The 18,189-nt window shown below is 59.9% G+C and overlaps 1 protein-coding gene and 1 long non-coding RNA gene across 16 annotated transcripts; one reads left to right on the top strand and one right to left on the bottom strand.

The window, feature by feature from the left end:
- Positions 1 to 507: 507 nt before the first annotated feature.
- On the bottom strand, positions 508 to 10,699 carry LOC124968478 (uncharacterized). Its single transcript, XR_007105738.1, has 5 exons — positions 10,541 to 10,699; positions 9,795 to 9,940; positions 9,313 to 9,490; positions 2,174 to 3,122; positions 508 to 769 (listed from the first exon to the last, which is right to left on the bottom strand). It is a non-coding gene; the product is annotated as an uncharacterized LOC124968478 (long non-coding RNA).
- Positions 5,940 to 17,084, top strand: Adamtsl5 (ADAMTS like 5). Of its 15 annotated transcripts, none has more exons than XM_047530971.1 (13): positions 6,692 to 6,829; positions 7,838 to 7,940; positions 8,306 to 8,378; positions 8,486 to 8,577; positions 8,807 to 8,867; positions 8,985 to 9,093; positions 10,179 to 10,306; positions 10,548 to 10,659; positions 10,938 to 11,024; positions 11,154 to 11,317; positions 11,409 to 11,604; positions 11,677 to 11,748; positions 12,027 to 14,871. In XM_047530971.1, the coding sequence occupies exons 2-13, from the start codon at positions 7,885 to 7,887 to the stop codon at positions 12,326 to 12,328; spliced, it is 1,452 nt and encodes a 483-aa protein (XP_047386927.1). In that variant the 5' UTR covers positions 6,692 to 6,829; positions 7,838 to 7,884; the 3' UTR covers positions 12,329 to 14,871. The 15 variants fall into 15 exon arrangements, 14 of the variants coding, with proteins under 14 accessions (XP_047386924.1, XP_047386921.1, XP_047386927.1 ...); XR_007105736.1 differs by adding an exon at positions 15,507 to 15,616 and having other exon boundaries at positions 6,790 to 6,829; positions 8,182 to 8,378; positions 11,409 to 11,748; positions 12,027 to 12,932; XM_047530977.1 differs by lacking the exons at positions 11,409 to 11,604; positions 11,677 to 11,748; positions 12,027 to 14,871 and adding exons at positions 15,507 to 15,638; positions 15,957 to 16,113; positions 16,252 to 17,084 and having other exon boundaries at positions 6,790 to 6,829; positions 8,182 to 8,378.
- The last annotated feature ends 1,105 nt before the right edge of the window (positions 17,085 to 18,189 follow it).

Genomic DNA, 18,189 nt, shown 5'->3' with positions numbered 1-18,189 from the left:
AGGCACCGGGTCCGCCCTCACCCCGCGCTCACACAGCTCCTGCGGTGGACTCCCTCCCCACGGCCTTGCTCTCCCGACCCAATGTCGCCCTCTGCTCAGGGACATCAATCAACTCTGGCTATATTCAGGGTGCTGTGTGGGCATCGGAACTGCCGAATTCCCACAGGAATAATCCATTTTCCATCCGCCTGGGTCTTTTTACTAATGACCAAAGAGCCCAATGTCATAAGGGAGCCTGGAACAGAGAAAGGACATTCATTGCTGAAGAAAAAGGACTGGTGGAAGCCACATAAAATGTTCGACGAGGCAATAGTGAGGAAATAGTGCTAGTGATTACAATTGTCCCTCATTAGTAACGGTAAGGGGCCAGCATCAGTTACTTAGTTGTAACAAATCACATTTGTTTCCTATGGTTGTTGTTGCAAAGGATCACAAACTTGGTGATCTGGATCACGCCAGACCTACTTATTACAGAAACAACACCATTTATTATTTTACATTCCAGGAAGAAGTTCTAAACCTAGGTGTGACAGGCTCGCCCTTCGAGGTCCCAGGGAGAATCTGTGTCCCCCTTGGGACCAGCTCCCAAGGTCCCAGGGACAGTCCGCGTCCCCTCCTCCAGCTCCACAGCCAGCAGTGTGTGTCTTCCAGGCTCTCTGCCTCTGACACTCACGCCTCCTCTCATGAGGACCCTGGGTGACCCCAGCTCAGGCCCTCCCCCGGTCACGCCTGAGTCCCTTCTGCCCTGGGAGGTGTGTGACTTCAGGCTCTGGGGATCAAGACAGGGACACCTTTGAGATGGGGAGGCCTTGTTCTCCCGACCCCAGAGGGTACACAGCAACACTGTAATGTCCTTGCAACATCCTTGTGAATCTAAAGTGATTCCACAATGAATATTCTATTTAAAAAGAGGAACCTGGGAGATCGTTACAAAAATTCAGCAAAACCTACCAAGTAGTGACTCAAAGTCCCAAAGACCCAAGAGCACTGTGGGGGAACTCTGTCGACTCCTTTGGATGTTCGGTGTGGATTTACCCTAGGATATAAGCTTTTCCTTTTACATAAATGGCATTATATGATACAAACTTTTAAAGATTTTTTTAGTTGCCGATAGACCTTTATTTATTTATGTATGTGCAGTGCTGAGGATCGAACCCAGTGCCTCACACATGCCAGGCAAGTGCTCTGCCCCTAAGCCCCAGCCCAGCCCCGATACAAACTTTTAAAACACTTTTCACCTAAGAATGTGCCTAAAATGACTTGCTGGTTTTTGTCACTTTGTAAGACCTTCCACTCTCCCCAGCGCCCCTAAACTGGGCTCCCAGCCTCCCTGGGGGTCTGGCCACCCGGCTCTGTGACACCGTGGGAACCACGTCCTTCCTTCTTGCCCTGCGCCTGCCATCCTCTGGGCCCTGCCAGAGTGCCCGCCACAGGGAAGCCCTGCAGCCTCTCCAGAGGAGCTCAGGGCCCCGAGTGCACACAGGACGCCTGCGCCCACATCAGTCACGCCTGTGACACCCACAGTGCTGTGCAGCCGTCACCACTCTCCAGAGTGTCCCCACCCCAGAGCAACCGTCCTCTTTACAGCCCTCCGGCCCCCAGCCCTGCACCCGTGGCCACCTCCCAGCTCTGGACTGCCCGGTCCTGACTCCCCTGTCACTGGGTCACACGCTGTGGCCAGCGCTGGACGTAGTGGGAGTCCAAGAGCAGAACTGCCGCAGGACGGGAAGCTCTTCAGCCCTGGGCAGCCGCCTGGCCCTGCCCGCTGCGCCTTCCTGCCACCCCACACGTCCTCACCCAGTTCCTGCCTTTGTTTCTGGGCCAGTCTCAAAGGTGCTGGAAAAGTGGAGCTGCGTTACCTTGTTCAGACGGGGAAACTGAGGCCCCAACCCCTGCAGAGCCAGGAGCCCTACCTGCCCCGCTGCAGGGAGCCCTACCTGCGAGCCAGCCCCTGGGAGTGAGGTGCCCACTTCAGACACAGGTGCGCAGCCACCCAGACCCTCCTCCAAGGGGGCTGTGAAAGGAGCAGACTTGGATGTCTGAGGAATAAATGGCCGGCCCCTAGTGGACGGCAAGCCAAAAAGATGTGTCACGAGAGCGCTGCACCAGGGAGATGAGACACCAACTGGACCAGAACTGGAAACAAGCCCAGAGGAAGGGAATGTAAACTCACCCCTCAGACGGCTGCTCGGCTCAGCCCAGACCTCCTGAGGAATCCATGTCCGCCAGGTCCGCGAGCCCCACCGATCACCCGTGGAGACTGCCGAGACTCCGCTGCTCTGACTGCTTTACGACCAGCGGAGCCTGCCTGTCCTCGATCCTCGGACCATCGGCCAGAGGGGGTTCCGAGACCAGCCGTCGTCTTCTCTCCAACTAAGGTACGTCGCATTCAAGGTCGCGGAACCGACAAGACAGAGAGGACTTTGGACTATTTAATTGAGGTGTGTTTATTTGCCATACGATTTGATTGAGGCGTGATATTAGGAATATTAAGGTTAAGATACGGATTGTGTTATCCTGAGTGTATCAAATAAAGCCAACTTGTTTGGAACCAAATTCTAGTCACTCGCCTCTCCGCCGCTCGCGACAGGCTGCTCATCTAAAACCTGAGAAGCAGGAACTGTCCCAGGAGCGGAGGAGCTGTGAGCGATGCCGTTCCCATTAGACAGGAACCTTTGGATTAGAAGTAGCAGAAACTCAAAGTTGCTAAAGTGGAAAACACAACAGGTTAATGGCTTCAGGTGAGGGTCAATCCAGGAACTTGAGCTTCTCAAACCCCAGCCCTTTCCACTCCCTGTCCTCGCTGCTGGACCTCCCTGGACCCCTCCTTGAGCAGGGTCCAGACAGAACGGGGGTGACAAAGAAGTCACCAGCAATCCCAGTTCTCCCTCCAAGCCAGGCAACCCCAGCCACAGGGAGCAGCTTTTCCTCAAGTGGTTCAGCTGACGTCCCAGAGCAGGCTCTCGTTGGCCCAGAGAGATCACAGTCTCCTTTTCCATTCTCTGACTGGCTGAGCAGGGTCATGTGATACATACTGGGGCAGCCATGCCCACTGGAAGCCCCCCTCCTGAAACAGGGGTCCTCAGGAAGGTTTCAGCATGTGATGGACACAGCCGTGACATCTGTGGACAGAGGTGAAGGAGCAGATTGACTCAAGAAATTCTGCACAGTTGGCTGGGACATTGGTGTCTACAGGGAACAGATTCTGAGCTGGAACAGGAGAGGGTCAGGAGAGGGTCAGGAGAGGGTCAGGAGACCAGGGACCCACAGCCTGGTTCCCGTGGGGTTCCTCTGGCCTTGATGGGCCTGGGTTCCTGGCCCGTGCATACCCTTACCCAGAGAGAGAAACCTGGGGTCCTGAGGTCCTGGGATTGGCACAAGGGAGCTGTACAACTGAGCTACATCCCCAGTCTTTTACAGTTCTTATTTTTTATTTTTAGACAGGATTGGGTTAAGTTGCCCAGGCTGGCCTTGAACTTGCCTGGAACTTCCTCAGCCTCCTAAGTCACTGGACAACAGGAGTGCACCACTGGCCCAGGGGGACCTGGGGTTCTGTACAGGTAGGGGCCCTCTACTCAGGCAGTCAGAGTGTCCTGGGACCTGGTGGGGAGGCCCAAGGGCTCGTGGGAGACCGTGGAGTGTTGTGGGACACAGGGAGGCCGTGGAGAGTCCACGAGATCTTGGAGGGCTTTCTTTTGGAGAACTGAGATCACTTTCAACAGCACTTTGTTCTGGGTCCACTGAAGAACCGCCCCCTCAAGAAGGGCCTGGGGGCTGTGGCTCAGTGGTGGAGGCTGCCTCCCAGGTGGAGGCACTGGGTCCATCCTCGGCACTGCTATAAATGATAAATAAAGGTCCACCAACAACTGAAGAAAAAAGGGGGTTTCCAAGTGGCGAGTCTGACACATGCAAGTGCCACTGTCACCACCAAGGCCGTGCACGCATCGTCACCTCCCAAAGTAGCCCTGCGTCCCTTTGCTTTGGCTTTTTGTTCACTTGCCTCTTTAGCAGTGCTGGGGATGGAACTAGGGCCTCACGCAGTGAGACAAGCACTAACCGAGCAACACCCCGGGTCCAATTCTGGGTTCTGGGGTGAGAACATTTATCACGAAATCCACACTCTTAACAAATTTTGAAGTGCACGCCATTCCTAGGCCCCAAGGCTGTGACACTACAGAGGTGGCAGGCCAGCTGGGACCTGAGCTCCAGCAGCCTAAGCCCCCATTCTGTCCGGACCCTGCCTTGAGGAGGGGGCCCAGGCTGGAACTCAGTGGGGAGACTAGGCATCCTAAGCTGGGGTCCAGGCATGGGAAGGGGCACGGCCAGCTGGCTCTGAGTCCCAGCTTCTGCACCTGCACCTGGTATTGGAAGCTGAGCGGGAAGCCTTATGGGGAATCTGCTGCGTCCTGCTGCTAGGACGGAGCTGGGACAGACAGGAGCCAGTGGAGAAGAGGACTGTGGGCCACAACCCAGGGCTCCCCAGGCAGGGTGCAGTGCCTGCTGCCTGCACTCCCTACAGGGCCAGAGGTCACTAAGTGCACTTTCCACAGGACTCAGTGCCCGCTGCCTGCACTCCCTACAGGGCCAGAGGTCACTAAGTGCACTTTCCACAGGACTCAGTGCCTGCTGTATGCACTCCCTGCAGACACAAAGCCTGCTATGCTCCTTGCAGGACTCAGCGCCTGCTGTAAGCACTCCCTAGGGCACTGTGGAGGGCTCCAGGAACGGGGTGCCTCCGAGGGGGATTCGATTGCCCACTGATGGAGCCCCACACCCTAGGCCTCGCAGAGTGCTCCTGGGGGGCTTCCACGCTCCCTGGTCTGGCCCCTTCTCTCTGGACCTGTGCATCAAGTCTAATTCCCACACCCCTCAACATCGCCGAGAGCCTCCTCTGATGCTGGTCCAAGGTCCATTCTCTGGCCGACTCTCACTGGCCTGGAGGTGCCATCTGCCCCTCCCCTTAGAAGCAGCCTTGAGGACCTGACCTGTCCCCATTCTCCTCCCCGACCCTGGGCTCTGACACTTGGGCCCTGACCTCACCCACCACTCTGGGCACCCACCGCAGATAGGCCCCAGAGCAAGACTCAGTGGGGCTCCTCCGTGCCTCAGGCCAGCTCCTGCCTCCCTCTCCCTGGTTCCAGGTGGACCCGCCAGTAACTCCCAGACACAGCTAGCACTGCCCATCCTGCCTCTCCACCCACACCCCGGTGCTGGACACCTGCCCAGCCCTCATGGCCTCCTCACGCCTTAGGCCCCCCAGCTCCCACCTGCTGGCAGCCTGGATCAGAGCAGCCTCAGCATGAGCCCCCGCCAGGCCACCTGCCCCTGCCTGCCGACCTCTGCCATCATGTTCCCTCAGCCCAGGGCCTCTGCGGAGAAGCTCCAGGGAGGCCATCCTTTCCTCTGAGCGCTCCGTGGTGAGGCCTCGTCAGCAAGAGCTTCCTGACCCCTCAAGCTGCCTGCGGTGCGCCTGGGCTACTTCCTGCAGGGATGTGGATCCAGAAGTGGGATCATGCACTCCCAGGCAGCTGCTGTCCCCACGGGCCTGTGATTGGCCAGGTTGTTCAAAGCCTGCTGGGCACAAGTGGTGCTTAATAAGTGGCACTGTTGACTCTGCTCTGAGGATGGAGGGCAGATAGAGCAGGATCAGCAGCTGCTCATGGGGCCCCCACCCTGGCCAGCCCTCCACTTTGTGGTGCCCACTGGGGGGCTGCAGGGTGGGCTTCCTGGAGGAGGTGATACTCAGGCTGAGCCTGGGTCCAGCCCGGGGGACAGGACAGTCCACCCGCGGTCCCCGCGGAGCCCCAGTCCCTCAGACCACCCGCCAGGGGGCGCCGTGGGGTGACAGCGGGAAGCTAGTGAGGCTGGTGGCAGAGCGGGCGGGGTCCCATGCCGTCCCTGTGTGGGCGGGGGGCGGTGCACAGGCTCCCCGGGGACAGGATGAGGCGGTGCGGTGCCCTGGGGTATCCCAATCAGCGCCCGTCCGCACAAAAAGCCGAGGTCTGGCTGGAAGGCTCTCAGCGGAGACCAGGGCCGGCCCATTGCCGGGACGGGGGAAACTGAGGTCGGAGAGGGTGAGGCCACCGCCAGGACCTGAGGGACCTTGTGGACCCAGGTCTGGATCGGAGGCCGCGGCTGGCAGCAGGGGACGGGCAGGGCGGGCGGGAGGCGGGTGGGGCGCGTCCCGGTGACAGCAGCGCCCGGGAATGCGCCGGCTGGGAGGGTCTCTCCGCCCCCCACGCCCGGCCCCCGGGCCGCGCTTCTCAGTGAGCAGGGGCCCTGGCTGGGGGAGCCCCGGGATGCGAGGGAACCCAGCGTGCGAGGGTCTCCACCGCGGCGCAGGGCGACCCTGGGGGACCGGGAAGGGAAGAAGACCCCGCGGGACGCAATCCCGGCGTCGGCAGGGAGGGGGCAGCGCCCGCACTCCCGGACCCGGGACAAGGCGACCTCGGTTCGGGCACATTCTCGGGCCCTGATCGCGGCGCCCAGAATAGCAGCCCCGGGTGGGGGTGGGGGCGGTCAGCCTGGGCTTCCCAAGGTCACCAGCACCCAAACGCCCAGACGCCAGGCCGCGGCTCAGCGGGGCCGGGGTTCGCTCGGGCAGTCAATCCCCAGTCGCAGATTCAAGTCCAGGCGCGCGCCGGCCGCGCGGGGGCGCGCGGGGCCGCGCGGGGCCGCCACCCCTCCCGATCCCGGTCTGGGCGCGCCCCGGGAGGCCCCGGTGGGAGGGGCCGCCGAAGCTTCCCCCACCCGCACCTCCGGCCCCGCCGCTTCCTCTCACCCTGGGGCCGCTGGGGAACCTAGACGCCTCTTGGGCTCTATGCAGCCGGTAAGTCCCTCTTCCTATCCTCCCACTATCCCGGCCCGACGCCAGCAATGCGGTCTACTCCTCTCCTTCTCCTGGGCCCGGTGGGACTAGGGGGACGGAGTTGTGGAAGCGGTAATGCACAGGGTATGAGTGAGCTCCGTGGTCCCTTTCCTCAGGGAAACTGAGGCCCAGAGTGTGGCCTGCCCCAGGTCTATGCCAGTGGGGTGCAGCCACGACAGCCGAGAAGAGCCTTGCTCGCTGGGGAGGGAGTCAGAGGAGTGGGAAGGGTTATTTTTGTAGCCCCCACTTTCCATCACCTAGACCCCCAGCCCAGGGCTCAGTCCCATGGGGGTGTTGTCAGGAGGTCAAGCCCCTGTCCCCTCTTAGCTCTCAGGTCCAGACTGCTTCCTGCTTCCTGGGCCAGTCCTGGCTCTGGGTTCAGAGAGGGCAGAGACATGCTGGCCACACAGCTGGTCAGAGAGGGAGGTCCAGGCCGTGCCTTGCAGCAGGCCAGCAGGCCAAAGCTGCCTCAGTTCCCCACATCGGCAGTCACCCTGGGGCCCGCGGGCCAAATGTCAGCAGCAGGGGCACTGAGGACTGAGCATACAAGGCGGCCTTCCCCATCTGAAGCTCAGGGCCTGGGGCTGGAAGGCTGAGGCTGCTTGCCTGCCCTTCAAGATGCCAGCAGCCATTGGTGCCAGGCCATGATCGCCATCACCGGGGGAGTGGGCAGCAAGGGACTTCGCCCTCTCAGACAGAAACTGAGGCCCCCAGCCCCCCAGCTAGCCTCACGGCTGCCCCTTTCCTCTGCAGACCACCCTGGTGCTCATTCCCACACCCTCTGCAGATGAGGCCATGAGGCCATAGTGGCCCAGGGCCAGGCCACCCTCCCTGCCCCAGCCCCAGCTGGGGAGTCCATGTTGCTGCTGGGTCTGGGAGCACAGGGGGCCCTGAGGCTGGGGTGCAGCTTCTGGCCTCTGTCAGGGACAGCACTCCTGACCCAGCCCCACCCCCGGGCACCCTCCGCAGGGTCTCACAGAATCATGGACTGAATCCAGCTGGTCCCCACTGCACAGATGGGGAAACTGAGGCCTGGGCAAGTGGAGTGGCTGGCCCCTGGCCACACAGGAAGGTAGAACGATGATGGTGGGAAGAGTGGGAGGGAGCCCCAGCCCTAGAAGCCACTGTGTGCTGTCCTTGGAATGATTCCTTCTGTCACCAAACATTAATTAAGCACCGACTGTGTGCATTGATACACATTCAATAACAATAGCAGATAAAGTTTTGAGTTCCCCCTCTGTACCCTACTTGATCCAACCAACCCCTCCAAACTTTCTTGTAATGAAGACCCTATTATCCCCTCATTTTTTCAGAGAGGAAAAGGGGGTTCAGAGAGGTTTCATTACTGTACAAGATCGCACAGCCAGCCAAGGCAGAGATGGGGTTCAGCGTCTGTCTTGCTGGCACCCGCTGCATGGGCCCCCTCTGCTCTCACAGACCCCGACCCTCCCAGAGCCTTCTGCTCTTGCTGTGGACCCTCCTGAACTGTGTTTTGGGGAGCGGTGCTCAGGTAAGGGGCAGGCAGTAGCCCAGGGCCAGACGGGCATGGGGACATGGACAGCGGTGTGGATGCACCAATTCTCCTCCAGGCTGACCTGCTTCTCTCTCCCCAAGTAGGGTCCGGGGGAGTGGACGCCCTGGGGGTCCTGGAGCCGCTGTTCCAGCTCCTGTGGGCGGGGCGTCTCCGTGCGCAGCAGGCGCTGCATCCGGTGAGCTTCGGCCACTGCCTGGGCGGTGCAAGGGGTCCCTGCTCCGCCTCTCTTGCCAGCCGGGCCCAGGCCTTGGCCGCGCCCTGGACCTGCCCACACATGCTGTGCCCTTTAATCCCACTGATCCCGCTGGAATGCGGGTGGGGTTGCTGGGGGTGGAGGGTGCACAGGCCAGCGCTAGGAGGGCCCTGGGGTCCTGACCACACGCGGGCCACCCTGCTTCCCGCAGGTTTCCCGGGGAGGAATCGTGCTCGGGGATCAGCCATGAATACCGCCTTTGCCAGTTGCCGGTAGGCTCTGCCCACCTCCTGAATCTGCCCTGAAGCCCTCTTGCTTTTTGAACAGCCCTGCTACGCTGCCAGGTTCTTTGGGCTCCCTGGGGCTGACCCATCTATCTTTGCTTCCAGGACTGTCCCCCAGGGGCTGTGCCGTTCAGGGACATACAGTGTGCCCTCTACAATGGCCGCCCTGTCCTGGGCACCCAGAAAACCTATCAATGGATCCCCTTCCATGGGGGTGAGTAGCCTGGCCTCCTGTGGTCAGGGATGGTCAGAGTGAACAACTCATTGCTGACAGGGAGCGAGGAAAGGACATGAAGGGTTGCACAGATAAGGGGGTATTAGTGTTGGGGCTTTGAGGAATAGGTAGAAGTTGATGAAGTGAAGTGTGAGGCAGCCGCATCAGAGAGAATCAGGTCACTTCTGCACAGGGTCAAATGCCAGACTGAGGACTTACTTAGTGCTGTATGCAGAGGCCAGCAGTACTCAAACTTATCCCTGTAACAGGAAAATGTTGCTGCATCGAGCTGAAAATAGGGAGTTATATAACTGTGTGCCCCGGGCAGCACGCCTCCGGATTCAAGGGAGACAGGCAGCTTCAGACTTCATGGTGGTGGTCCACAGATAAGAAGAGCCTAGGAAGGAGAAGGTTCAGCCCTCAGCCTCATGGGCCGACTCTCTGGCTCTTCTCCCTCTCCCCCTGCCAAGAACTGGAGAAACCCTTCTATGTTTCCATTCCCAGTAACCCCCCCACAGGGCCAGGCCAAAATCTGCTCCAGCAGGGTCTGCCAGCCAGGTTCAGAGGGGTGGGAGTTAGAGGGAGCCTGGGCAGAGATCAGGACTGATCCATTTGGTACCAGGGATTGGACCCAGTGGCATGGGACCACTGAGCCACATCCCCAGCCCTTTTTAATATTTTATTTAGAGACAGGGTCTTACTGAGTTGCTTCGTTGCTAAGTTGCTGAGGCTGGCTTTGAACTCAGAATCCTCTGGTCTCAGCCTCCGGAGCCGCTGGGATTATAGGCCACCATGCCCGGCAGGGCTGTGTGTTTATGGGTGTGCTCGGAGAGTGCATTTCACCCTGCTGTTAAGCAGAAGGGGAAACTGAGGCCAGGAGTGCCAGTGACACACCGAGGCCACACCTGACAGTACTGGACACTTTTAATTGGTCACCTGTGGGTGCAGGGCCCAGGTGCTGAATGAGTTCTTCCGGGTGCTGTGTCCCAACTCACAACAGTGCCCAGATGCTTGCCTGATGGAGCCCAGGTTGGAGGGACTGGAAGTCCGATGGAGGTCACGATCTCACTAACTTCTGTCTCCAGCACCCAACCAGTGCGATCTCAACTGTCTGGCGGAGGGACATGCCTTCTATCACAGCTTTGGCCGTGTCCTCGACGGCACCCCCTGCAGCCCAGGTGCCCATGGCCTCTGCGTGGCTGGCCGCTGCCTAGTAAGGATTCGCCTGGCCCCGCCCACCTACTGCCCAGCATCCGCGCCAGTCTCCTACACCCCAGTCCCCAGCGCCCGCCCTCTTGCTCTAAGACCACGCCCCCAGGGCGCCGTGCAGCTCCCTCGGGCCCCGCCCTCTCCAGGCCCACGCTCCTGGCTCCACCCAGCCCGCCCGCAGGCCCCGCCCCTCGGCCTCAGCCCGCCTCCCCGCGCCTGTGACGGCTCTCGTCCGCACCCCGCAGAGCGCCGGCTGCGACGGGGTGCTGGGCTCGGGAGCCCTCGAGGACCGCTGCGGCCGCTGCGGCGGCGCCAACGACTCTTGCCTCTTCGTGCAGCGAGTGTTCCGTGACGCTGGTGACCGCTCTCCCCGTCCTTGGTCCCCACAGCGGGCGCGGGTCCTTTAAGGCGTTTGAGGTCCCGTTCCGATTGGGCAGTCTGTGGCCCAGCCCCTCCCGCCCGTCATCCTGATTGGCCGCTGGCAGATTGTCCCACCCTCCGGGAGCGCTGGGTTTTAGCACCTTCCTGGCGGCTCCGGCCCTTCGCCGAGCGCTTTCCGGGTGCGGGGACGCCGGCGGGCTGCCCTCCCGCAGTGGTCCCTTAGTCCTCGCAGCACCCCCTACCCTCCCGCCCAGGTGCCTTCGCCGGGTACTGGAACGTGACCCTGATCCCCGAGGGCGCCAGACACATCCGCGTGGCGCACCGGAGTCGCAACCACTTGGGTACCGCAGGGCCCGAGGGGCGGTCGCGGTCACGTTTATGCTGGGGAGACGGAGGCCCAGGGAGGGGATCGGGGTCCGGGAGACGGTGAGGGCCGGTTCCCTGGAGCCCGACCGACCCTTTCCTTGCAGCGCTGATGGGGGTCGATGGGCGCTACGTGCTCAACGGGAACTGGGAGGTCAGTCCGCCCGGGACCTACGAGGCTGCGGGCACCCGTGTGGTTTATGCCCGCGCCGCCGCGCCGGAGGAGACGCTGCGCGCCACCGGGCCCACCTCCCAAGACCTGCTCCTGCAGGTGCGGGCAGAGCGGGAGGCTAGGGGACTTAGGAGGGAGCCTGGGCCATCGGGCCCTAAGCGCACCTCCCTGGCCTGCGCCCCCACTCCAGATCCTCCTGCAGGAGCCCAACCCCGGCATCCAGTTTGAGTTCTGGCTCCCCCGAGAGCGCTACGGGCCCTTCCAACTGCAGACACAGGCCCGAGGCTGGCCGGTGCGGCAGCGGCAGCCGCAGCTGCGGGAGGTGGAGCCTCGGCCCCTGGAGGGTCCCACTGCTCCCCCAGCGCTGATCCCCACCCTGGCCCCAGGTGAGGCGGGGCGCTCAGGGTGGGGCAGGCAAAGGGTGAGGCCTGTGCCCCTCACAGCCCCGCCCCCCACAGACCCCTGTCCACCCTGCCCCGACACCCGCGGTCGTGCCCACCGGCTGCTCCACTACTGCGGCAGTGACTTTGGTGAGAACCCTTCCCCAACTCACCTGGCCCCTTGTTAGCCTCACCTCATCCATTCCTCTGCTGATCTCTGACCCTGATCTGCCCACCCTTGATGACGTCTCCTGACCCTAATTTGACTCCTTGATTGAGCCCAACTCCTCATGGGTCCCTAACCTGACTTGACCCCAGGCCTCAGCCAACCCCAGTCCCCAGGGCTCTCTGAGGCCCCACCTGACCCTCAGCAGTGTGGATGGGTATGCAGGGTGGGCATCCAGCCAACTCACTGCCCACCTGCACAGTGTTCCAGGCCCGCGTGCTGGGCCGCCACCGCCAGGCCCAGGAGACCCGCTATGAGGTGCGCATCCAGCTCATTTACAAGAACCGCGGGCCACTGCGGAGTCAGGAGTATGTGTGGGCACCTGGCCACTGCCCCTGCCCACCACTGGCCCCCCATCAGGAGTACCTGCTGGCCATCCGGCGCCTCCTCAGCCCTGATGGCACACAGGACAGGCTGCTGCTGCCCCATGCTGGCTACGCCCGGCCCTGGAGCCCTGCTGAGGACAGCCGAATTCGTCTGGCTGCCCGGCGTTGTCCCCCCTGAGCCCCTGGAGGAGACCTACACCACGCCAGCAGGAAAGACCCTCTGAAGAGGCTCAAACTCAACATAGTTCCCTTCTCACCTTGGCTTCAAGGGAGCTCAGAAATATCTTGCTCTTGCAGCGGTGTGACACCCTGCCACAGACAGACAACCTTTGTGTGGAGTCAGATCCAGCTGCAAGCAGGCGGGCACCGGTGCAGACGCACTGGGACTGAGCGGACTCACCTCCCCTCTCGCCTTGGCTTCCAGGAAGCTCTTAGCTGTTTTACACTCAGAAATGTTGTGTCTGCTTTCATCTTCCTTGCTTCATACTTGCTTAGAGACAGGGTCACAGACAAGCGTGTCCCAGGAAAACATGCATAATATGACATTGTAATGTGTCCGCTCCCCTGCTCTCCCTGAGCACCGGGAAGCTCCTCCCTGTTAACTCCCTAACACCCTGTGCTCACTTCTCTCTCAGCCACTCACATACCCCTGCCCCTATATTCAAAGACACAGGTACAAACCTGCATGCCCCTTAGAAGACATGCCAAACCAGGACCATAATCTACTGGTTGCCCCTTTTTCCCTGGGACCAGGAAACTCCAAGATAATCCTGACAACTTCAGTAAGTCGGCTGGGTTTCCTCCAGTTAACAGACTAGCATCCACCCTTTCTTTGATTTTTTTTTTTTTTTTTTTTTTTTGACACAGGATCTTGCTAACCGCCCAGGCTGGTGTTGAACTTGCCATCCTCCTGCCTCAGCCCCTGGAATCTCTGGGATTACAAGTGTGCACCACTGTGCCCCACTTGACCCCTTTTTTATTCTTAATTTTTATAAATGCTTCCAAAATAACCACAACAAAACAAGAACTCCCCAGTCAACATATTCAGCCATGGGAACTAGGGGACCCCTTGGTAGAACCTCAGGGTGTGCTCACAGGGTCACACCCCTCCCCCTCCTGCATGCCAACCTTCAGGGGCAAGGACAGGAAATACATGGGGCTGTGGGACAAAGGGGCTCTGATAGGTCCTGAGACCCTCTGCATGCCCCGAGTTCTCTCTGGAGAGGGAGCAGGTCAGAGCCCCCTGCCCCATGTTCTCATACCATCTCCAGTCAGGGGGCCATACCCTGGGGTGTGTATTGGAGGGTGTCTGCAGGGGTCACATGGTCACTCAGCAAACCTCACCCCTGATGGAAGCCCGTGCTGTCATTTGGGACAATTTGCTCTTCTAAGGCAAGTGGGGGGCCTGGGGTGAGGGACTGTCTGTTCTTCCCTCTTCCACAAGGGTCCCCTCCAGGGAGCAGCCCTGCAGGGAAGGGCAGGGTGCATGTCACTGGACTCAGCCCTGACCTCACAGGTGACCTCCGGCCGGCCCTGCCCCTCTGTGGGTACCCTTTAAGCCCCTCCTGGATCTGGCCATGGGATTAACATTCTCCCGGAACCTTTCCTTAGTCCCTTTATTTGTTCACACCTTCCCGCATGGACTATTTATTGAGCACTACTGTATGCCAAGGCCCCAATACTTCCTGGACCAGCCCAGGCCTGGGGAGCAGTGGCTTCACTACCTACCGCCTCGGGTGATGGTGGGAGGCCTGGGGCGCACGGGCCAGCACCGCCTGGCGGCACCGCAAGGCTCTAGGCCCCCACGTAGGCATGAGCAGTGGCCACCCAGCTGGGTTTCCTCGGTGTCCTGGCGGAACTATGTGTTTCCAGGGATGTCCCCAGCAACCAGAAATTTCCATGAACACTGCTCTCGATTTTCTCTAGCTTTAAACAAACCATTGAATAGAGATGAAGACATTTTAGTCCCAAAGATAGTGAGAAAAAGCAATATAGGTTCACACAGAAATGCAGCAAGAACAGTACACTGTGGTTGGTTTACAGGGTAGGTGACTGAACCACAAGATCCCAGCAGCCGGCCCACCTACCTCTTGCCCTGAGGTGAGCAGTGCAGATGTCACAATGGGAACCTGCCCCAGGGAGCCCGCTCCATGCAAGCCCGGGCCGGATTCACTGCTGGGCCCTACAGAGGCACTGAACAAGCTGTGGTTGCAACTTGCGCCCCTGTTGGTGAAGGAAGAGCAGTCAAGCCTGTCCCTGAGACCAAGTAAAGGGATTTTTTGGGCACCAGTATTTTAACGGTACTGCAGAATTTCAGCATGGTGAACAGATGGGATTTGGACACTTCTGTTGTCAATTCTCTGCAGGCAGCACCACCTGTTGCCTGCATGGGCTGGTCACTGCCCAAACCCTGCTCCCCTGTCACCAGGCAGCATGTGTGGCCCAGGGAGGCCACTTGCCCAAACAGCCACCTCCCAGTCACAGACTCACCTCGTGGGCCAGGGTTGGAGGTGGGCCAGCAGGACCCCACTCACTGCAGGAGGGGCATAAGGTTGACATCTTTGCTTTAAAAACCAATTTGATGGCAGAGCATCGTGCCCACACCTGTCATCCCAGCTGCTCACCTTGATCCCAGCTACTCTGGAGGCTGAGGCAGGAGGATAGTAAGTTTGAGGCCAGCCACAGCAACTTAGTGAGACCCTGCCTCAAAATAAGAAATAAAAAGGGCTGGGGTTCGGGGTGCAACTCAGTGGTGGAGCTTGCCTGGAACATGTGAGGCAGTGGGTTCAATCCTCAGCACCACATAAAAAAATAAATAAATAAAACAAAGGTATTGTGTCCACCTACAACCCAAAATTTAAAAAGCACACAACCAAAAGACACCACTTAATTAAAAATGGTGGGGCTGGGGCTCAGTGGCAAAACACCCCTGGGTTCAATTTCTAGCACCGACAATAAATACATGAATAAATTTAAAAAGAATCGAGAGATGAGACGGACAGAGTCACATGATGATGGAGGTAGACCTGGGCGATATAGCTACAAGCCAGGGATGCCTGGAGCCCCAGAGCTGGAAGAGGCAGGAAGGACCCCGCTTGGAGCCCCGGGAGGGAGGCCCTGCACACAGCTGGACCTCCAAGCCGGATTCTGGGAAGAGGAGAGGGTAAATGCCTCTTGTTTCAAGGTGTCCTGTGTGGTCATTTGGGGCACAGAAGACTCAATCACAACAGCCCCTGACGGGTATGGGCCCATAGGAAACCAGCCCCTCTGTCTACCAAAGGATGTTTCTAGAATGTTCCTGGCAGCTGTAGTCACAATAGCCAAAAGCTAGGCATGACTCAAGTGTCCCTCAACAGTGGCCCAGAGATGGAGGAATATGGCCAACCTACTACAGGGGACATGAGGAGCCAAGGGCTGCCGGCTGTCACACTCTGTGCAGAGCATCAGGGATGCCATGGGGACCATGGAGGAGGACAGGAACCCCAGGGGTGAGGAAGATGTGGGGACTGGGCTGCTGTGGGGTGGGCAGGGTCTGGAGGGCTGGTCATGCTGTGTTAGCGCATGGGGTGGGCAGCGCTGGGTAGAGGGTGGCACCCCGTGTGTTTAAGCACTGAAGTCCACCGTGGCCTCCTGGAGGGACAGGGCACCTCCTCAACACCTGTGTGCCTGCCCAGGTGGGAGCACCTGGACATCCTCTGAGAAGCAGAGCTAGGCCCACTTCATGGCCTGAGTTGAGAGGTGTGGGGCGGTCCTGGCTCCAGCCTCCTCCCTGGGGTGGTGCCTCACCACATTTTCAAACCCACCAGGCCAGGATTGGCACACCTGTGGTCCCTGTCTCCAGTGCCCATGTGGACGAGGATCAGCCAACGACTACTCTGGACCCTCTGTCCTGGGTAGAGAAGCCTGGAGTCCACACCGGCACCCTGTCCAGCCTCGGGCTCCTCGCCGCTCCCTGCATGCCAGGTCAGGTCCTGCTGCAGGGCCGGGTCTCCTCTCCTACTTGTTGGGTCTTCCGACTGCAGAGCAGACCGGGCTGTCTCATGCTGCCTTCCCGCCGTCACCCCCGTGACGAGTGTGACATCTCAGTTTTTACCCTGCCAGATCCTCAGGAGCAGGAGCGGTTACTTCTCCAGGTCTCTGCTGTGCCCCGGGCTCCTGAGCTTCAGCAGTTGCTCAGCATTTGTTGAGGAGAGGAACGCGTGCACACCTGGGCGCCCCCCCAGCACCACAGCCCCCACCTGAGTGTGCGGGAAGAGGGTGTGGGCTGTGGGAGGGGTGCAGAGCCATCCCGTTTTCTGGAGAACCATGCGGAGGTGTGGGGTTGCTGGGCCACCAGGTAAGACTGCAGAACTGCACTGCTGTGCTGGGACAGGGACCCAGGGTGCCTGGGACACGCTCGCCCACCGAGAGCAGCTGAGTTCCAGCCTCAGCAAGTGCAGCGTGGGGGTTCACAGTCTGCCCGCCTAACCCGTTTCCACGGCAGCTGTGGAAGCCGCGCTCAGGCAGACCCAGCCAAGGGGAGGCCTGTGAGCCTGGGGAGGCGATCGAGGGCTGCCCAGTGGCCCTGTTGCTCCCGCCCGGGGACTTGGGCTCCACGTGCTGTTCTGTGCTCAGGCTTCTGCATCTAGCTTCGCTTGTTTTGAAATAGGCGGCACCTTCCTTTCTCGTGGCCTTTGCCTGTTTTGTGACCAGTCACGCTGACTCAAAAGTAAAACCTGCACCCGGCGCAGCCCCGCCTGTCATCCCAGCGCCCTAGCCACCCTGTGCTGGGGCAGGGGATGCAGGTTCAAAGCCAGGCCCAGCCACTCTGCAAGTCCCTTCCTCAAAATAAAAAATACAAAGGACCAGAGGGGCTGGGTTGGGGCTCTGTGGGAGAGCACTTGCTGAGCATGTGCAAGGCACTGCTTTGGATTCTCGGCACCACATATAAATAAATAAAGGTCCATTGCCAACTAAAAAAACTATTATTTTTAAAAGGACTGGGGATGTGACTCAATGATAAAGTGCCCCTGGGTTCAATGCCCAGAACTGCAGAAAATAAGGCAACCCTGGTCAGAGCCCACTGATGCCTCCCACTTCCTGTGAATGCCTGTCTGCGCACCAGGCCCTGGGCTCCCTGCTTGGGGGCTTCCCCTCACTCCTGGCCTGCACTGCCTGTAGTGGGCGTTGCCTGGAGCTAACAGCCCCTCCGCACCTAGACCAGCACGTCCCCACCCAGACCCACAGCCCAGGTGGATCTCAAGCCCAGCTCTCTGGCCACCTGGGTAGGGAAGTCCCAGGTGTGCACTCAGCGTCTGGGTGGAGACCCAGGTGCCGGAGCCCCTGCCTGGGCCACTCCCTCCCCACACACCTCACAGCCTCACTCTGTGGGAGTTTCCTGGGGTTCCCTCCCGACTAAGCCACTGATACTCAAACTCTTTCCACACCTGCTTCTGGGGGACCCCGGCCAGGCCAGAGGCATTTCCTCCATTTCTTTCCTCCGGAGGAATTTTGTTTTTAAATGAAAAGTGTTCACACCGATGCTCCTGACCATAAGCCCAGAAGAGAAGGGGAACTCGGGAGGGAATCCTGGGTTCGCACCTGTCTCTGTCTCTTGGAGAGACCTGGAGTGGGAACATTTGCCATCTTGGGTCTGTGTTCTCATCTCTGAAATGGGCTGTCTGCACACTGGCATTTACCCTGGCAGCCCAACCTGGCCCAGCACAGACGACACACCAGCTTGGGCCGGGGACTTTATTGTGCACACCTAGTAAGTTGATGTTTCAGCATGTACCCTAGTAGGCCAGGTGTTTCAGGAGCCAGCAGGGTGGGGGACATGGCAGCTGGTGTCTGTGGTGGGGCCAGTTACACGCAATCTCGGAGGACTCAGATGAGCCCTCCAGCGAGGACTCGGAGTGGCAGGGGATGGCCAGGTTGGGTGGTGGGTTGGTGTTGGTTTCCTTCTGCTGCCAGCGACTGCCCTTGGAGGCTGTGTTCCGGGACCCACTGGGCGCCTTGCTGGAGGGCTGCGAGTGGGTGGTGGTGCTACTGGGAGACTGG

This window comes from Sciurus carolinensis, chromosome 17 (genome assembly GCF_902686445.1).
Source record: "Sciurus carolinensis chromosome 17, mSciCar1.2, whole genome shotgun sequence".
NCBI classification, from domain to species: Eukaryota; Metazoa; Chordata; class Mammalia; order Rodentia; family Sciuridae; genus Sciurus; species Sciurus carolinensis.
The sequence above is the reverse complement of the archived record's forward strand: the minus strand, read 5'-3'. Positions and strand labels throughout refer to the sequence as shown.